The sequence below is a fragment of the Cryptomeria japonica genome, chromosome 5, assembly GCF_030272615.1.
Source record: "Cryptomeria japonica chromosome 5, Sugi_1.0, whole genome shotgun sequence".
Classification (NCBI taxonomy): Eukaryota; Viridiplantae; Streptophyta; class Pinopsida; order Cupressales; family Cupressaceae; genus Cryptomeria; species Cryptomeria japonica.
Genome location: NC_081409.1, coordinates 101,964,873 through 101,982,409, shown reverse-complemented (window position 1 = coordinate 101,982,409; position 17,537 = coordinate 101,964,873). Strand labels below are relative to the sequence as shown.

At 33.7% G+C, this 17,537-nt stretch overlaps 1 protein-coding gene across 10 annotated transcripts in view; it reads right to left on the bottom strand.

The window, feature by feature from the left end:
- LOC131067594 (probable LRR receptor-like serine/threonine-protein kinase At1g06840) overlaps nucleotides 1–17,537 on the bottom strand; it is a 287,435-nt gene that overhangs the window by 135,156 nt on the left and 134,742 nt on the right. For all 10 annotated transcript variants that reach the window (XM_058002693.2, XM_058002709.2, XM_058002727.2 and 7 more), the window contains 2 exons: nucleotides 2,590–2,661; nucleotides 2,342–2,413 (listed from right to left, as the gene is read on the bottom strand). In XM_058002693.2, coding sequence (XP_057858676.2) covers nucleotides 2,342–2,413; nucleotides 2,590–2,661 — 144 coding nt within the window. The remainder of the gene's footprint in view (nucleotides 1–2,341; nucleotides 2,414–2,589; nucleotides 2,662–17,537) is intronic.

Sequence of the window (17,537 nt, the reverse complement as noted above, 5' to 3'; positions counted from 1 at the left end):
AGTACATGACAAAACTGGGGCCATCAAAGCTCTCAAGTCTGAAATCTCAGGCTCGTTCCAATCTATCTTCACTGCTTTGTCTTCTCTGTCATAAGATGACTGGAGATGTCTGCCACTGTCCTGAGCTTGATCGGCCACCCTGTAAACCTTGCATTTCCTGATGAAATCTAAAGGCAATCTGGAATGCATCTTTCTTTTCACTTCTAAATCACTTGAGAGATTCATCCAAAAGTCCTCTACCTGAAATTCGTGCTTGTATTTCCTACCAACTGTCTCTTCCATATACCCATAAGGATCAAAATTCTCCCTCAAGGCAAAGAACGTGAATGAATATAAAGCCAATTCTCTCTCTGCATCATCCAAGGCTTGAGCATTAGGACATACCTCAACTGAATTCCCCAATATGATGGGCACGGGAATTCCACTTCCATGCCTGTGTCTGAATGTCTTCGCATAAGCTGCCAACTGCCTAGTCACCTCAAGTAGCACTATCCTGTCTGTCGGATACCTCGGCAACATGTAGGGAGGCGAAGGACACCCATGAACTCTGATATATGTAAACTTTTGAAACTGGATGAACCAAGCACCATACCTCTTTACAAGCTCTTGTGCATCTAGAGATAGTCGATTGTGAATCCCGCCTTGCAATATCCTAGTGATGTTCATCGTGAAGGTATCATTGACTAACTTGTAGTCACTTCCAGGTCGATGATGCAAATGAACATAAGAGTCACAAACTCTCACTTCTCCGGGTCCTCTTCCGATCACTCCTCTGTGAGGTAGCCCTGCATATTCGAAACTCCTGATCAAGGCATATATGACGTATGAGCTCATGTGAAACGACTTGGTAGGCTTTAGTCTTCTTAACTGCACGTCCAGGCAATGGCTAATAATTCTAGCCCAATGAATCGTTCCTTTCCCTTGGACTATCACTTGGATGAAGTAGAACATCCACTTCTCAAAGTAGAAGGCTTGAGGAGCCCTTGTAACTCGATTGAGCAAAGTTATCAAATCTCTGTACTCCTCCTGGAAGTCAATCCTATGTGGTGTGTTGGGAATCTTGCTCAGGCGAGGACGACTTTTGAGTAACCAATTCTTATTGATGATGCTCAAGCAAGTGTCTGGATCATCTTCATACATTGACCTGGCTCCTTCTAGGCTTTTGTAAATCATATCTTTATGCTCTGGAAGATGGAGAGCTTCACTTATAGCCTCCTCTGAAAGGTAAGCCAAAGTGTTCCCTTCCTTGGATACGATTGATCTTGAATGTTGAGTACTTGTGATTTACACAAAGATCGCAAGTAACTCATGATTTTGATGGAAAAACTTGGCCACCATTGAAATAAGATAGTCCACTTCCAAAAAAGTTATTTTATCAGTTTTTACATCAATTCTTCCAAGCATTTGTGCTATCTTCTTTCAAACATTCAAGCATGCACCATGAAGGTTTGTGTCGTTTCAAAGGCCTAGTTATGGATTGTCAGCAACCCTACCCTGTAATGTTTTGGGGCCATGTTTTCCACAAATGAAATTCCTAAATATTAAAATAGATATGTAATTTATTATCATATGACATTGCGTTATGAATTGAACTCATTTTTTAATCTATAAGTGAAGGAAAAACTACTTACAACCTTTGAAAAATCATTTTTATGCATGTTTTTAAGATTATTTACAAATTTGAGTTTTTTAATATTCAAAAAATTTCCCAAGTTTTTGAATTATGGCTATAACAAATGGATGCACTTTTAAATTAAGGGATCTTAGGTCAGCTTTTGTTAAATGTTATTGGACTAACCTTTAATGTTGGGTATTTAAAATAAAGCGTTTAGTATATCCAGAAAATTAACAACTAAAAGCATGAATGCAAATTACTATATATGCCTTTTAATTAAATAAGCTTTTCATTTTTATTACTTTGTATCAATTTAATCATAAATTTTTTCATTGCCTCTGATAATTCATATTTTATTGCATTTGGAGACGTTGTTTTCCCAAAATTTAGGATCATAGTCATGATTTAAAGCAAAAAGCTCATGAATAGTTAAAAGTTAAAACACAAGGACAAAAATCTGGATAATACACTTTGATGAAAAGATGGATATAATGCATCCAAAAAAAAGTGGCATTTTAATGAGTACAACATGAAAATTCCATATGCTTCTGGCTTCCATTCCTAAAGAACGTAAGGCATTGTTGATTTTATATTTGTACATTTTCTTGAAATCATCTTTATTTATTCACATTAATAAAATTACTTGCAAAACACCCCTGCTACAGAGGTCATTATTTTAAATACATGAATAAAAGGATAATTCAAATCAAAAGTAAAAACACTTACAGTATCTCAAGATTTGTCAATTTGCTCAGCTCAACTGGAATTGTTGTATTGATAAAATTGCCCCATATTGACCTGATGTCACCAAACGTATTGTTTGGATGATATTCTGAGCAAGTCTTTCATGCTTCCAAATTATTAAGCAAGTTATCTTTATTACTTAAATGTATGCTCATCTCCAGTTTGTTCTACACTATCAATTCACGTTTTAACAAAAGAATACAACCTTATAAAAAATGTAAAATACTTACAAGACTTTGAGATTATAAAGCTTTTCAATCTCAGTGGGGATGCGCCCAGAGAAGGAGCAATTGCCCAAATACCTTAAACATTGAAGATGATGTAAGTTAAGAACATATGAAAATAGATAATTAAAACATGTGTTGCCTAAATCTTGAGATGGATTTTTAACCTCGTAGATAAAATATGAATTCTTGGTTCTCTCTTCTAAATTAACCAAACAACTGACCTCAATAATCAATTTTATGTATTATAATGTAAATGCTGCACCATTCAAGATAACTGTAAGTGCATAGAAACAACTAAGTTCAAAGTTAAATATGGAAGAAAACCTAATAAAATAAAAATACAAATCTAGCACACAGTTCTCATCCAAAGTAGTCATCAAAAGTTCAATTTCAAGAGTTGGAACTATAATGAACTATATAATATCTGAAAATTTAATCCTAATATTTTTAAATTAAAATACCAATCAAATTTTTCCCAGATTAAAAGTCGAATACTTTGAGCTTACGATGAATGGGAAGACATTAGAAGTTGTTATTTGTATGCTTCATCCAAGATTAGATCTGAAAACAAATACAATTATATAGGATTAATCCGATTAAATGTTTGAAGTGGCATGTATAAATTTAGTTCTGCTTAAACAGTAAAGACACTGCAAAGAACTTCCAATGCAAGAACTTTCCATTGATAGACAATTATGGTATTTGAAAGAACATATCCGACTTCCGGGTAAACGCACAAAGTTGGGTCCCAATCCCGCGGAAGTATGCGCATTAGAAAATGAGCCCGCTAACATTTTCATGTCCTAAGCAATTGAGTTGGACACCATGGATTAATGTTCCTTAACTATTATTGAGGTTTGATAAGGATTCTATTAAGGAGAATTATAAGTTTTAAATATAAATGGTTTTAATTTCATTAGATTAGTGTTCATTTTGTAGAATGCTAATTTAATGGATTAACTTAATAAAGGTGGTGCTATAACATTTGAAGGAGTGTTATTGGTGCTTATGGTATTAAATGGTGCTTAGTGATCAGTGTTTTTCCTAGCAGTGTTGTATCAAATGGAACATATACTTAGTTTTTAATTGGAGCTTTTAGAGTTAAATTTAGTTTTTTTTGGTTATAGGAGAATATATTTTTCCATTGGATGGATGATAAGTATAATAAACATAGAGAAAGGACAGGATCAAAAACCCTGTAATAATTTATTTTCCAAAAGCTTTAACCAAATCTTTATTTACAAATCAAAATAAACTCTAGGATTCATGAAAGTTGCACTAGAAGAGATAAGTATGGAGGTAGGTAACATCACAAACAAAATTTATCTAAGAGGGGTTTTTCTTCAACCTAATTATGTTCATTATTAATGTAGGCTTATGAAAATGGATCTTAAGACTCCTTTTAATTATGGACATGAAAATTGTTAAGGGAGAATCAAGGTAGGGTTGTCTAAGAAATGTTTGTTGATTTCTCGAAAGGATTGGACTTAGTGACCTACTTGCCTCAAATGGAAAGCAAGAAAGTATAAATAGAAGGTGTACATCAAGAGTTTGAGGTATTGCAATCTTATTGTAGCAATATTAGTAAAGTGTTGTTGGTTTGCAAAATGCACATGAAAATAGTAGAGTGTGTGTTGGAAGTGAATGTATTATATTATGTGAAAGCATTAATTGAAATAGTAAAATAAGAACCAACAAGAAGGGAGAGTTGAGGGTGGTGTCTATATAGGGTAGATGAGTTATGTATTTATTTTCCATTTGTATCTTATAGGAAATTGTCCATATCTTTTCTTTTATAAAGAAACATGTTTTTTATTAGTACACGTATTTTACATATTTTGTTTACAACACAGATATATAGCAATCTTGTGAGTCATGATCCTTAATTTATATGGTAAGATAAAATATCTTATTCTAATATATGACAAATTTTCTTGGATAGGTTTCATTATAAACCCCACTAAATTACTTAAAAATTTACACTTCTATATAAATTTATTTTGCCAAGTATATATTAAATTAAAAAACTGATTATATATTTATGTGTATGTATCATTTTACATTTAGAATGAATTGATTCTAAATTTTTTATGATAATTGCTTGTATTTCAAATTATAAAAATGTTTATTCTAATTGATATAATTGATGTATATAATTAAAATATATTTTGAAAATTATTTAATATGTAAATAAAAGTTGATCTTAAGTAAATAAATTATTTAATATCATATAATAAATTTCCTCTTAAGTATCACCATTGAAGGGCATGTGATCTTCATCTACAAAGGGAATGAAACAATCTACAATAGGATCCTCTAGGAATGGAGAGATATGTGGGTCTCCATGGATCTCCTAAAGTATATTCCAAAGTGTGTGGGGGAAATCAATATCCAATGCAATACACATAGAATCATGATCTTGATACTAGATCAAATCACTCCTACATGGTCAATGATTAAGATGTCCAAGTAAATGACTAGAATGTGAAATCACAAAAAATAAAATATAAAATACGAGGGAATATTCTAGAAAATAATTGTGTGATCTATGAAGATTTATGAACCACCTTTTCAATGCCACATGAAGCATGAAAAAATATGCTCTCTATCAAAAGTTACGAGGCTTTAAATTTACATAGCTTGATTTAAGTTAAGAGGACAATAAATCACACTAGTGGCAGATTTAATAAAAATAACAATCAAATATAGATCAATACAGTTTTTTTTTGTTTTAACTCCTCCAAGAGTAGAGAACCTACTATTTATTCAAGCTTCAACTTAGTGTAGTACTACTAGTTATGATCACTAACTCATCCAATGATTCTAGAAAAGAACACAACAAAGTAACTTACATGTATTGACAAGTTCATAGATATAACTTAAATGACTTTAAAACTTATGATTATTTTTATGATTTTGATGAAACTTATCCTAATTCATCTTTAGATGTTAAAAAGTATTGTTTGAGTTGCATGGGCATTATGATGTTTTATTTTGTAGAATTTTTCTTATACTTTGATTTAAGTGGATAATATTTCTTAAATGATGCTTATTATTACCCACCTATTAATAATATTATAAATCTATGTGAGTTTCCTTTTTTTAAATTTAAGTTGCTAAATTGTATTTAATTATAAGTTTTTTTGGAAGGTGAAATGTAAATTAAATAGTTTGTAATTGTATTTGTAAATTTTCATGTTTGTAATTGTAATTGTAAATTTTCATGTTTGTATATATATGCAGATTATTTTCACATGATGGATGAGTTTGAGATAGATGAGCTATTAGGTCTAGTACCACCTCCACCTCCACCTCCACCGGATCAGTTGAGACAGACAATTAGGATGAATATTGATGCTTTGATTAGAGATATTCATACTATTAGGCGTGAGCCTCATCCACCACTTCAGTTGTTATGCCTTGCAGACAGCATGCAAGGCATTGTACAGTCTGTGCAGGCATTAGATAGCGAGCTAGATAGCTATCGTAGTTGGCGTGATGGATTGCGTACATTTTACGCTGATGGCCTCACATACAAACAAGTTAATGAATTAAAAATAACGAAAGTGGATTTGAAAAAATATTTTGTGAACCCTAAGACAGGTGAGGAGATAGATCCGAAGAAGCCATAGATCTCTATTCGATGGTGTAGGCACCCGGGCATTGCTAGCCACTTTTGGGAGCGGTGGTGGATGGTCACTACACTCCAATCATGAGGTCTCGATGTATTTTTTGAAGAAGTTATGGGCCCAATTTGAATTGGGCAAAAAGCCCAATTACTTTGATATTCGATCATTTTAGGGGATTGGGAGAGGCATGCCCCAGGATAGGCTAGGAGAAAAATTGAGCGACAGGGTTAGAAACTGTGTGCGCGATGATCCATTGGTTCCTCTTCCATCACCAGTTGTTCCAGCACCTGCCCATCATTGAGCAATGGATTCTGCTCTAGGTTCATTGAGTGCCCTGTCAGGCAATTTGGTACAGCAGTTGCGGGAGGTGAGGGCTGCCCCCAGCTTAGCACATGTTTGCACGAGCTGTGGGGATGTATGTAGAGGTCCACAGAGTGAGGCTGCCCCTGGAGGAGATGGTGATTTTGATGATGCCGAGGAGGCTGCACATGCTGATGCCATCTCTTCATATGTTGATCTCCCGTGGGCAGACGATGATCAGCCTTCAGAGGTACAAATTTATTTGTATAATTTACAGTGCAATATTAAATTCCTTATATATACACATATGAACCATAACATGAGTCATTTTTTTCTGAACAGAGGATGGATCATACCACATCATTGATCAACCGACAGCATATTACCTCAATACCTAGAGATGTTGGCACCCCATTTACGGTATGCACTTTCATCTAGATACATTGTATTGATATGTACATTTAAAATAAACAATAATTTTTTTAATGTAATGATGTATATGATATGTTTTTTCAATTTTGTAGGGTGCTTCGTGTAGCACTGAGGTGGGTAGTTCTTCACGTGACCCGTGGACCACTGAGGCTCAGCCTCATATACCACTAGTATGTTTTTCATCCATTAATTTGAAGTGTTTACATGCTTACTAATTTATGTACAACTTTGATTCATGTTCGTTATTTTTTGCAATTGTAGGCTTCTGGATTGTTTGATGGCGCATCACATGTACATCTTTGACCATCAATTACTTTGCCTGCATCACATGTATGCTTTTCTGTGATAATCTTGTAGTCTCTATATATACTTTATAATTTATGTATATATAGAAGTTTGATTCATTTTTTATATATGTTGTTCAGGTCGATACCACTACCAGTATTGGTATGGCTATGGGATTGAGCTAGATGCAACCATCGACATTATCATTTGAGGTGACGATTAGAAAAATAATTTCTAATTTGTTTATACTGTGTACCTGGCTTTTATAGTGATTATCAAAATTGATGTACAATGTTTTTTTTTGCAGGACTTGACTACGACCACTTTTCTTGTTCATGATAGTGGACCTCCACGTACCAGTGAGGGCATTGTAGAGCACAGTCGTATGGTAATTTATTTTAAATTTTTTAGTATTTAATTACTTTATAAGTGAATTATGCAAGTAACTTCTTCTCATGTTAAATCTTCTTCTCATGTAAAATGGGTGCAGACACTGATACTGCACAGGAGGGTGGAGTCACTGATACTGCACACGAGGGTGGAGACACTAATACTGCACAGATACATGATGGTGCATCTCAGGACCACGTGTAGCAGGATGATTCATCTCAGCCACCTTCACATGGACTGAAGAGGACTGCAGATGAGATGCATGCGAGTTCTTAGATTGTATATTTTAGATCGTGTCATGTTATTGTATTGAGGACTTTTTATGATGACACTTGTTATGTTATCCTGGGACTTGTTATTATGTGATTATATATAGGACTTGTTGTTATGTGATTATATATAGGACTTTTTATTATGTCATTTCCTTGCTATTATAATATCAGGTTGTGTTATGTGATTTGGCACACTCTAGTGATTATATATGTGATACATTGTTTTGTTATTATGTTTATGAAACCAAAATTGTATCATGCATATAAATTTAAAAGAGTTCACACAAGTAACACAAACTTACATGCATATAAATTTAAAATAGTTCACACAAACTTACATGCATATAAATTTAATATGAAAATTATAAAAGGATTATTAATTATAAATGAATCTCATAAAGGAATCCAATAGATTGATGGAACTAAGGCTAACCAAATTATTAGGAAGGTTTGAAGAACATTAACACAAGTAACACAAACTTACATGCATATAAATTTAAAAGAGTTCACACAAATAACACAAACTTACATGCATATAAATTTGATATGAAAATTATAAAAGGATTATTAATTATAAATGAATCTCATAGAGGAATCCAATAGATTGATGGAACTAAGGCTAACCAAATTATTAGGAAGGTTTGAAGAACATTAACACAAGTAACACAAACTTACATGCATATAAATTTAAAAGAGTTCACACAAGTAACACAAACTTACATGCATATAAATTTGATATGAAAATTATAAAAGGATTATTAATTATAAATGAATCTCATAAAGGAAGCTACAAACATAGTATTGACTTTCCTCTTAAGTTGACCACACTACTTTACTAGTGTATTGATGGTTTATTAGTACGGATAGTAGTGGTTTACTAGTTGACTTTCCTCTTAAGTTAACTTACAATTAATCTATGAAGAGATTACGATAAAATAAATATATCATAAAAAAATAGAATTCAATTGTAACACAATTACAATGTGCACAAAATAACATTCAGAAGAAGATAACTAATATCGAAAGTATCTTGTGGTGCAAGCGTGTAGTTCTCTGCAAAGTCAACAACCAAAAGTATACTACCAACAGGAAATGTATCCTTACATATTCGAAACTGACCATCGAGACATCTAGCATTTTGAGTGTGTTTAACATATTTAGATACGATGTTACTCTTGAATTCATTCATAAATGCATGAACACTAACTTTTTCAGTGATTAGATCACATCGTTTTCCAACCTTTCCATCCTTCAGTGGATACTCAACAGTTTTAAATCTTTTAACATCAACTAATTGTTGTCCAAAATCATTTGAAAGATTTTCATGCAAACATTCATCCAACAATGCAAGATTGCCACATATATCACATACACCAGAAACACATGCATTGAAAATAAACTTTTGTTCATTTAGTGGGTTGCAAAACAAACTTGAAATAAACTCCTTAATAGTTTCAGGTGGTATATTTATACCACATTCTTGGAACATTCCATTACTATGCATGGTAACACGTATATATCGAAATACATCATAATGGTAGCGAAATTGAACACGAGTTTTGCAACAACATGTGACTCTTTCCTTGTTAATTCGAACATACCAAGGTTTACACTTTTCAAAAGACCTTTGACAAATGCTAATAGTCAACACCTTATCATCCAAAAAAAATTTATACAATTCAGTTTGAGTCATGTCCAATAGGTGTTTTGGATGTGGATCACGAATTTTTGACCCAACTCTTATTTAAGAACATCTCTAACATTAGGCAATACTCTCGTATTATCGTGCCAGAATTTTTCGATCAAATTTTTGACTCCACCAGTAAGTTTCATATCAGACCTTGGTAGTCTACCACTAAAAGTCCACAATTTGTTTGCCGGATCAATTTCAAAATTACATCTTCTTTTTACAGCTCTTGACAAAGTTTTGCGATGAATATTAAGATATCCACTTATGTTACTCATCATTCTTTTATTAGAAGTTGTTTGGCTTACTAAAGTTGTTGTTATTGCCCGTCGTGCCGCATTTTTATCTTTAGAACGACTTTTCTTTCCAATTGTATCAAAGGCGCTAGCAACAGTCGATACAACTTGTTTTAAAGACTCGTCCTTCTTCTTGGGTTTGACATAAAAGCCTAACTTCTTCATCACTTTTCGCATTTTAGTCATTTTAATTAGTTGTACCATTAATTGACATTGAAACCCAAATTTCTTATTATACAAAAAATGTCTAAACAATCTATTTGCATGTGTCCTAATCTGTCTCCATGAAACCAAGCCACGAAGGTTGTCTAGTACATCACTTTTAATTTCAAAATTTTCAAGAAGATGATTATCATTCAAACATGTTTCATTTTCAATTGGTGTTTCCATGTCTACATACACATTATTGGTTTTAGTTGCAGATGGATTTTCAATTTCATTTGGAGTTTCAAATTCGGTTTCAATTTTAGTTTCAAGTTGAGATCTAGTTTCATTTGGGGTTTCAACTTGGTTTTTAATTTCAGTTTCAACTTGAGTTCTAATTTCATTTGGGGTTTGATTTTCAATTAGAATTTCATTTAATAAGTAACCTGCTTCTACTAAATCACCAATTTCTTCATGAGAAAAAACATAGGGCTGTGAAGACATACATGTATCCAATAATGCATTAGAAAATGCACCTGAATTAAATGGTTCTATTGTGTTTCCTTCGTCAGCATTTATGGTCTCATTGATGTTCTCCTCTTCTAAAACGACTGTGGAACTTGAAGCTCCTTCTCTCATTCTTGATCTTCTCTCTCGTTGATGCATTGCCTCCTTCTCCCTATTTGTTGCAATCTCCTCAGTTGTCAGAACCTTCCTTTGCCTCTTCTTGCGTTGATTTCATCTCATGGCTACACCAAAATTTGAATTCGATTCGATTTCCTTACCAAATTGACAATAAGACAAACAAAGAGAATGATTAATCAAAACATTCTCTTTGTAGATCGTAACTATCAGGCAATGATTGAAAAATCATTCAATCATTGGGATTTGTGCTTGTGGGTCAGATTCTGGCCCAACGGATCTTTTCAGAAACGGGCGCCCGTTATTGAATGAAACGGGTGCCCGTTTCGCTTTCAACGGTACAAAGCGAAACGGGCGCCCATTTTTTGAATTTAAAAAACGGGCACCCGTTTATTAAAATTAGGGGCGGGAAACAACCCTCACCTTTGTTTTTTGCTTCGGGATAGGCTTGGTGGGACAAAGCCTATGCTTGGACCTCCAAAAAAATGACTAAGGTAAAACGACATTAGATTTCTACCTTGGCCTAATTTTTTGAGGGTCTTTCTAATTGAACTTTTTGACGAAACGAAAACCCATTAGAGTTTTCAGCGTCCTGATTTCAGAAATGTAAATTTCATAGTGATAAGATTACTTTTATTATTTTTGTATTATTTATTAATCAAAAGTGGAACCTAAACCTAAAATACCAAGGTTCACTAAAACTTTAATAACTTTTTTGTTTTTAGGATTTTAGAAAAAAAAATTATGACATCAATCTACATACAATTCTTTTGAATATTAAAAAAAAAAAATTGAAAAATATGAAATTTTCATCAAATTATGGTAGTCATGCACCCGATGTTTTGAAAATATACTTTATTGTCAGTTAAAAATTAATAAAAAAAAAATATTCAATAAATAAAAAGCAAAAATATTCTCATCAATATTTGGTGTCTTAGGTATCATTTCCTAGAACGATTTGCAAAAATTCATTTATTTGCATCAAAAAAGGGTGGTCGTACACGTGTGGTATGGTCCTGAAACAGGCATTTTGAAATATTGGTTTTTAAACATGCCTACTAAAAACAGATTTCTAGCATGTGGGTATTAAAATAAATTATATATTTGAAAAGTAGACTCTGAGCACTACATTTTCTATTACTGAATTTTTTTGAGATTCAATCTCTAAGTGCATCAAATTTTGACATCAATCGATAGAAAATTTGAAAAACAAAGAAAACACTTCCACTTTTTGCCCAAAAGTGGGACTCAACTTCTTGCAGCCACCCTTCCTTCTCTCCACATTACAAGTAAATTTACTCTGATTTGTCACTGATCGATACAGAAAACCTCTTCTGCTTTGCCACTTACTATATACAGAAAACTTCCTCCCCTTTGTTGCTTATAATACATAGCTTATTGAAAATTTGCAACATCAATAAGCCCCATAAGGTAAATCTGCTCATGGTTAACTGTAATATCCCCTTATGTTAACACTTAGGAAATAGGGACAATTAACTTGCAAAACCAATTACTTCTTCCCTCAAAATCTTACTTAGCACTAAGAATGGCAATCTAAGATACCACTTATGAATGTTTATATTAAACATTTGATGACAATTTCACTGCTATCTCTAATATAACAATTGGATATATGCAAGGTGATTAAGTCTATATATATAGATAATACTCTTTCTAACTGGCATTCACCTAAACCTAGATTTTGCTGAGAAAAGGGAAGGAGGAGAACATAAAAATGAAACTACTATCTAACAGGTGATACACCAAAAATGAATATCAGAAAACTTGGACAAACTGATTAACACATGAAATAACCAGTAATAAGAAGGAAACCTTGCACAAATCAGAAAGTTCATAACCTTTGCATCAACACTTCATAAGAAGGGTGTAAAAATTATAATCTCAACAGGAGAAAAGATGTTTTTCTCACAAACTGAGGTTACTCTTACAACTAGCACAACCTATGACCTGCAACTGATTAGAAAATATTCCTGCATAAAGGTGCTAACAGCAACACAATCATCACTTGAAAATGCATTAGGACTAAGCACACCAAAACAAGAAAATCTAAGAAGGCAAAATATGTATTACTGTCAAAAGGTTTTACAAAGCTCATCAAAAATCTTCTGAAAAACTGGTTACAAACTCCTTCCTTTCTGCAGAGAGAACTCAATAATTACAGTCTGCTAGAAGCAAAAGGTAAGAACCCTTGAAATAATGAAGTCCTACTCCATATATGCTTTTCAAAAAGCAGATAATGAATACAATAATCCACCTCCTCTTGGGCGAGCAGAAACAAAAAACCCACTTTAAAAGACCTGAAATAGGTCTGAAAGGGAGAAACCTAGGCTAAAAGTCAGGCCAACCCATGTTGCAACCATAAAAGCTCTTAAAAGCACCATAAATGGCCCAAAATATCACTGACAGGCCTGCAAGCCTTCATTAATGCAAAAAAAATATCTCCCTTTTGACTTTATCAAATAAAAATGAAAAATAATCCTATAAAGTGATTTTAAAATCTTTTACTTAATTGAATATTTGTTTAATTTCCCTTTTAATATTTAAAGTCAAGATTTAATAAAATAAAGATAATAAAGTTATTTATTTAAAGTGATTAATAATTTAAATCACTTTAATAAGTAATTTTATTATTTCTATTCATTAAATCAATAAATGTAATAAGAAATAATATATTTATTAAAGTGTTTTAAATTAATCACTTTAAATCAATATTTTCCTTACTATATGTATTAAATTTGATGACTTTTAAATATAAAAATGAAATGCAACAAATATTTATTTAAGTAAATAGATTTAAAATTCTTTAATGAATTATTTTTAATTTTACAAAGCATGCCTAAAATCTGTATAAAAGATATATTTATTAAGTGATTTGTTAATATCACTTAATAAACAATAGTCATTACAAAACACTTATTAAGTGATATTAACAAATCACTTAATAAGGATATACAAGGGGAATGTAAAAAGAAATGACCCCCTAGGCATCTTTGCGTGGCATTTGGAGTTTGAAAAATAAATAAAAGACAAGGCAAAACAAATGCCTTAGGCCATCGATGCATATTTAGGGAAATTGAAAAACCTAAAAGTCATTTCCTCTCTTCATGCGATATTTTTCTCCTCTTTTGTTGTGGCGTGAAGCTAGGGTTCGTGAAAAAATGAAGGGCATTCTGGAGATATTTTGCACATTCGTTGACGTTGGGCATGATTTTGTTGATGCCGATAGTCGAAACTGTGAATTTCTTTGCACCCCCTTGGCATTTGACACTTCATTTTCTGCTGTGGCGTGACTTTGCGAGCTGGGCGCTATTTTTTGAGTGTAGGGTGCCTGATTTCTGCATGCTCTTTGCCGTAAATGATAAACTAGGCATGATTTTTTCCTATTTCTGAACAATTTTCTGATCTCCATGCATATTGGGGGTACCGCCATTTTTTATTTTCTGTGATATGCGGCGAGGCTGTCTTCTAAGAACGAAAAAAAAGAACTGCAGCTCCTTCCGCCATTAATGGCTACTACAGGTGCATATTCTCTGAGTTGTTTACATAGCAATTCGATTTTTGAACAATTATAAGGACTGAAAAAGTGAAAAAAGTTGTAAACCCTCCTTTTGCTCTTCTAAATTTGTACTATGTTGTGCATTAAAAGATGCATTTTCTGAAAACTGTAGCTGCATATGAATCTGGGTTTGATACTGAAAATTGGTTGATTTTATGAAAGTATTTTCCATAAAAGTTGATTTTCTGAAAAATATCTCTGAAAATACTGATTTTTCTGAAACTATGAATTGCTATGGGGCTCTTGCGTGTGGTTCTTCTTTTCTTCTTTTGAACCTGTGCTTCTTTGGAGGTCATTAGTGGGTTTTCTGAAAAATAAACTCGATTTCCTCCACTTCGCCATCAAATCTGCTCTTGAATGGCCTAGACCGCATAATATTGCATATCTTATGATTTGAATGCTGTTGCGAATGGTGATTGTTCTGAAACTTGCATTGAAGTCTGCTAACTTCACTGCTGCATTCTTTTTGGTTAATTCTGAGTGCATTAACTCATGACTGCATTAAACTGTCTTTATGTCTCCTGTAGTTGCTTCTTTACATGTGCTTATCATAACAAAAACACTGTGATTAGGGCTGCCTTATCACTTACTCTGAAGAATATTAACTTGATCCTTCACTTAATAGCAATTCTGAAAATTACAATTACCACTCCTAAGACTTTGAACTTTTCCCAATAATACTATGATAAAGATGATTGCAGCTCTCATAATTCAAAACCTTCAACTGATATGTACGATGTCACCATGCCGCGACTATGGCTGTATCTTCGTTGTAAAGTTTGTGCCTTTCGATGTTGAGATTGTTAATGAACATTCTTGATTTTGAAACTCACTGCTCTATTTGATAAATGCTTGGTGAATGTCAATGTGCCTTGGTTCATGACTGTATAGTGTCTTTTATTATCCCTCTAAATCTGACATTGAAGAGCTGGAAAATTGCTTTTTAAATGATGTAACACTATGACTATTGAGTAGTTTTGTCTCTTAACCTTGGTGATTTCTGATTGGTATCAAAAGACACATAGTAACAAAAGCTCCCACTGTTGCTCCAAGCTAAGAAAGAGGTGACTGCAACTACTATCATTAACCACCATAGATCATTAGACACTATATGCTGCACATCTTTATTTCCCTGTGCATATGACTGTCCAGGCTGCTCATAGTGGCTTCATGACTGTATATTGGACATGGCACTCTACTTCTATACTATAAATACTTTATTCATCATACTTGGGCTAAGCTATCCTGCTGCTTTTGCTTGTAAATGTTGAACCTGATTGGGGTTCGCTCTAGCCATTAGATCTGGACGTCATGGCTGTTCATGACAATGGTGCACACTATTTGCTCTTTTAACTTGGCTTAGAGAACAACAATTGCATGGACTGAACTGCATGTATCATTGTTATTTTCCACCTTTCTTTTGATTGAGTTGGCAACTATATTAACTGCTACTTTGTCCTCTATGTGGACACTGCATTTTTGTTTATACATACTGCTCTGAGGACTGCATTATTAGATGTAGGCTTTAGATCTTTGAGATTGCCACTATCTTGCCGCCTCATGCCTCGTGTATACTGTCATTACCCTATCTTCCACTATGCATGAATGGTCTCTACAAGGACCCTAAGCTCATATGACTATTATACCCCTCATATGGTGAATCTGAATGTTGCTCCTAAATGTACATGAAGCTTTTGCTTTTTTAACTTTGAGTTGCGCTCGACCCTTGTGGGAGCCTCATTTACCCCCACTCATTTGTGAAGTTTATGACCAGCAAGCTGTCCTTTTCCTAATCCTGCACATGAAGCAAACATGTTAGCAATAATATGCATATGTATTGTGATTTTCTTTCGATCTGATATTTGTTTTTTCTGAGATCTTCCGTGATGCTGACAATATGCACCTGATGCATGTAGGGACTATATATACATGCATGCATTAGTATACATGTTAGGAATGTAATCAGCCATTTCTTAGAACAAAATGTTCTAACCCATTGCATATTTAACTCCTTTGCAGATAGCGGAAGGAAAGCAGATGCAGACAAGGACGAAGCAGCAAGATGAAGGCAACATCAAGGCTACTCCAACCGTTCCAGTCATTCGGGCAATGACTGGTTCCACTCTCAACATGCTCTCTTTATTTTTATACTGATGTATACATGTATATGTATTTCCTTCCTGCATCTGATGCATGTAGCTAGTCTCACGGCTCTTTGTGTGGGACGCATGTTTGAATATCAATAAAAATACTTCCCTTTTTTTATGAGATGTCTCTCTCTTTTGCTGTTACAAACTAGAAGTATTAAAATGTAATCTTTAGTTCATTTTTCTTAGTGCAGTTGGAATGCAATATAGCAAAAGTAATATGTACTTGTTCCATTTTGTAAAAACAAGCATATCTCAAAATATTTTTCAACTAGAAGTGAAAAATAGGTAACATTTTTGGCAACATCTGCTATATGTTTGTCTGCTAAACATCTTGACTAGCTGCCTTGAACTATTCATTGGGCATAGAGTCACTGAAAACTGCTGAAAACTGAAAAAACACGTTCACAGTACTACAAAAACTTCCTTCCAGACCTGTCCTAACCTATTGAGTATAGGCGTACGGTTTATGGCAGTGAGCTTGACACCTTACTGTCATGAATCCTACAAGTGTAATTTATAGATTAGGATATGGCAGCAACAAAAAACTTCTCGGAAAACACCTAGAAAACTGTTGAGAGTGTTAATGTTTTGTGAGGCAGACATGCATTATGTGTGATAGTGACTCCCTGATTCACACTTTCATATGATGGGTGCCTACTTTACGAAACTGTAGCACCCTACAACAGTTTACCACCACAAAAACAGAAACAACTAACAATTAACTGCACACGAAGCGCTTAGGGAAACCAAAACAGCAACTAATCTATTGTGCAGCAACCCTTATTTAGCACCAAAAACCTACTCTACTATATAGAAGGTGTTGATCATACCTCAAAAGCAATGCTTGAGGTGAATCCCGTTGACTGGGATTGGCTTCATATTGCCGTACAGCTTGGAAAGCTGGAGAGCGTTGTGTTGTTTACATTCAGAAATAATGTAAGGCCCGCTCCAAACTGCATCGAACTTGGAATGCTTTCCAAGTTTGCTTTTGAGGGTGTCCCATTTCAGCACTATGTCTCCTCCTTAAAAATTTCTTGGAGATGCTCTTTTGTCAAAAGATCGCTTCATCTGAGCCTCATGCTGCTCTATCTTGTTCATAGCATCATTCCTAGTCTCTTCTAGCTCAAATAACTGAGCTAATCTCACT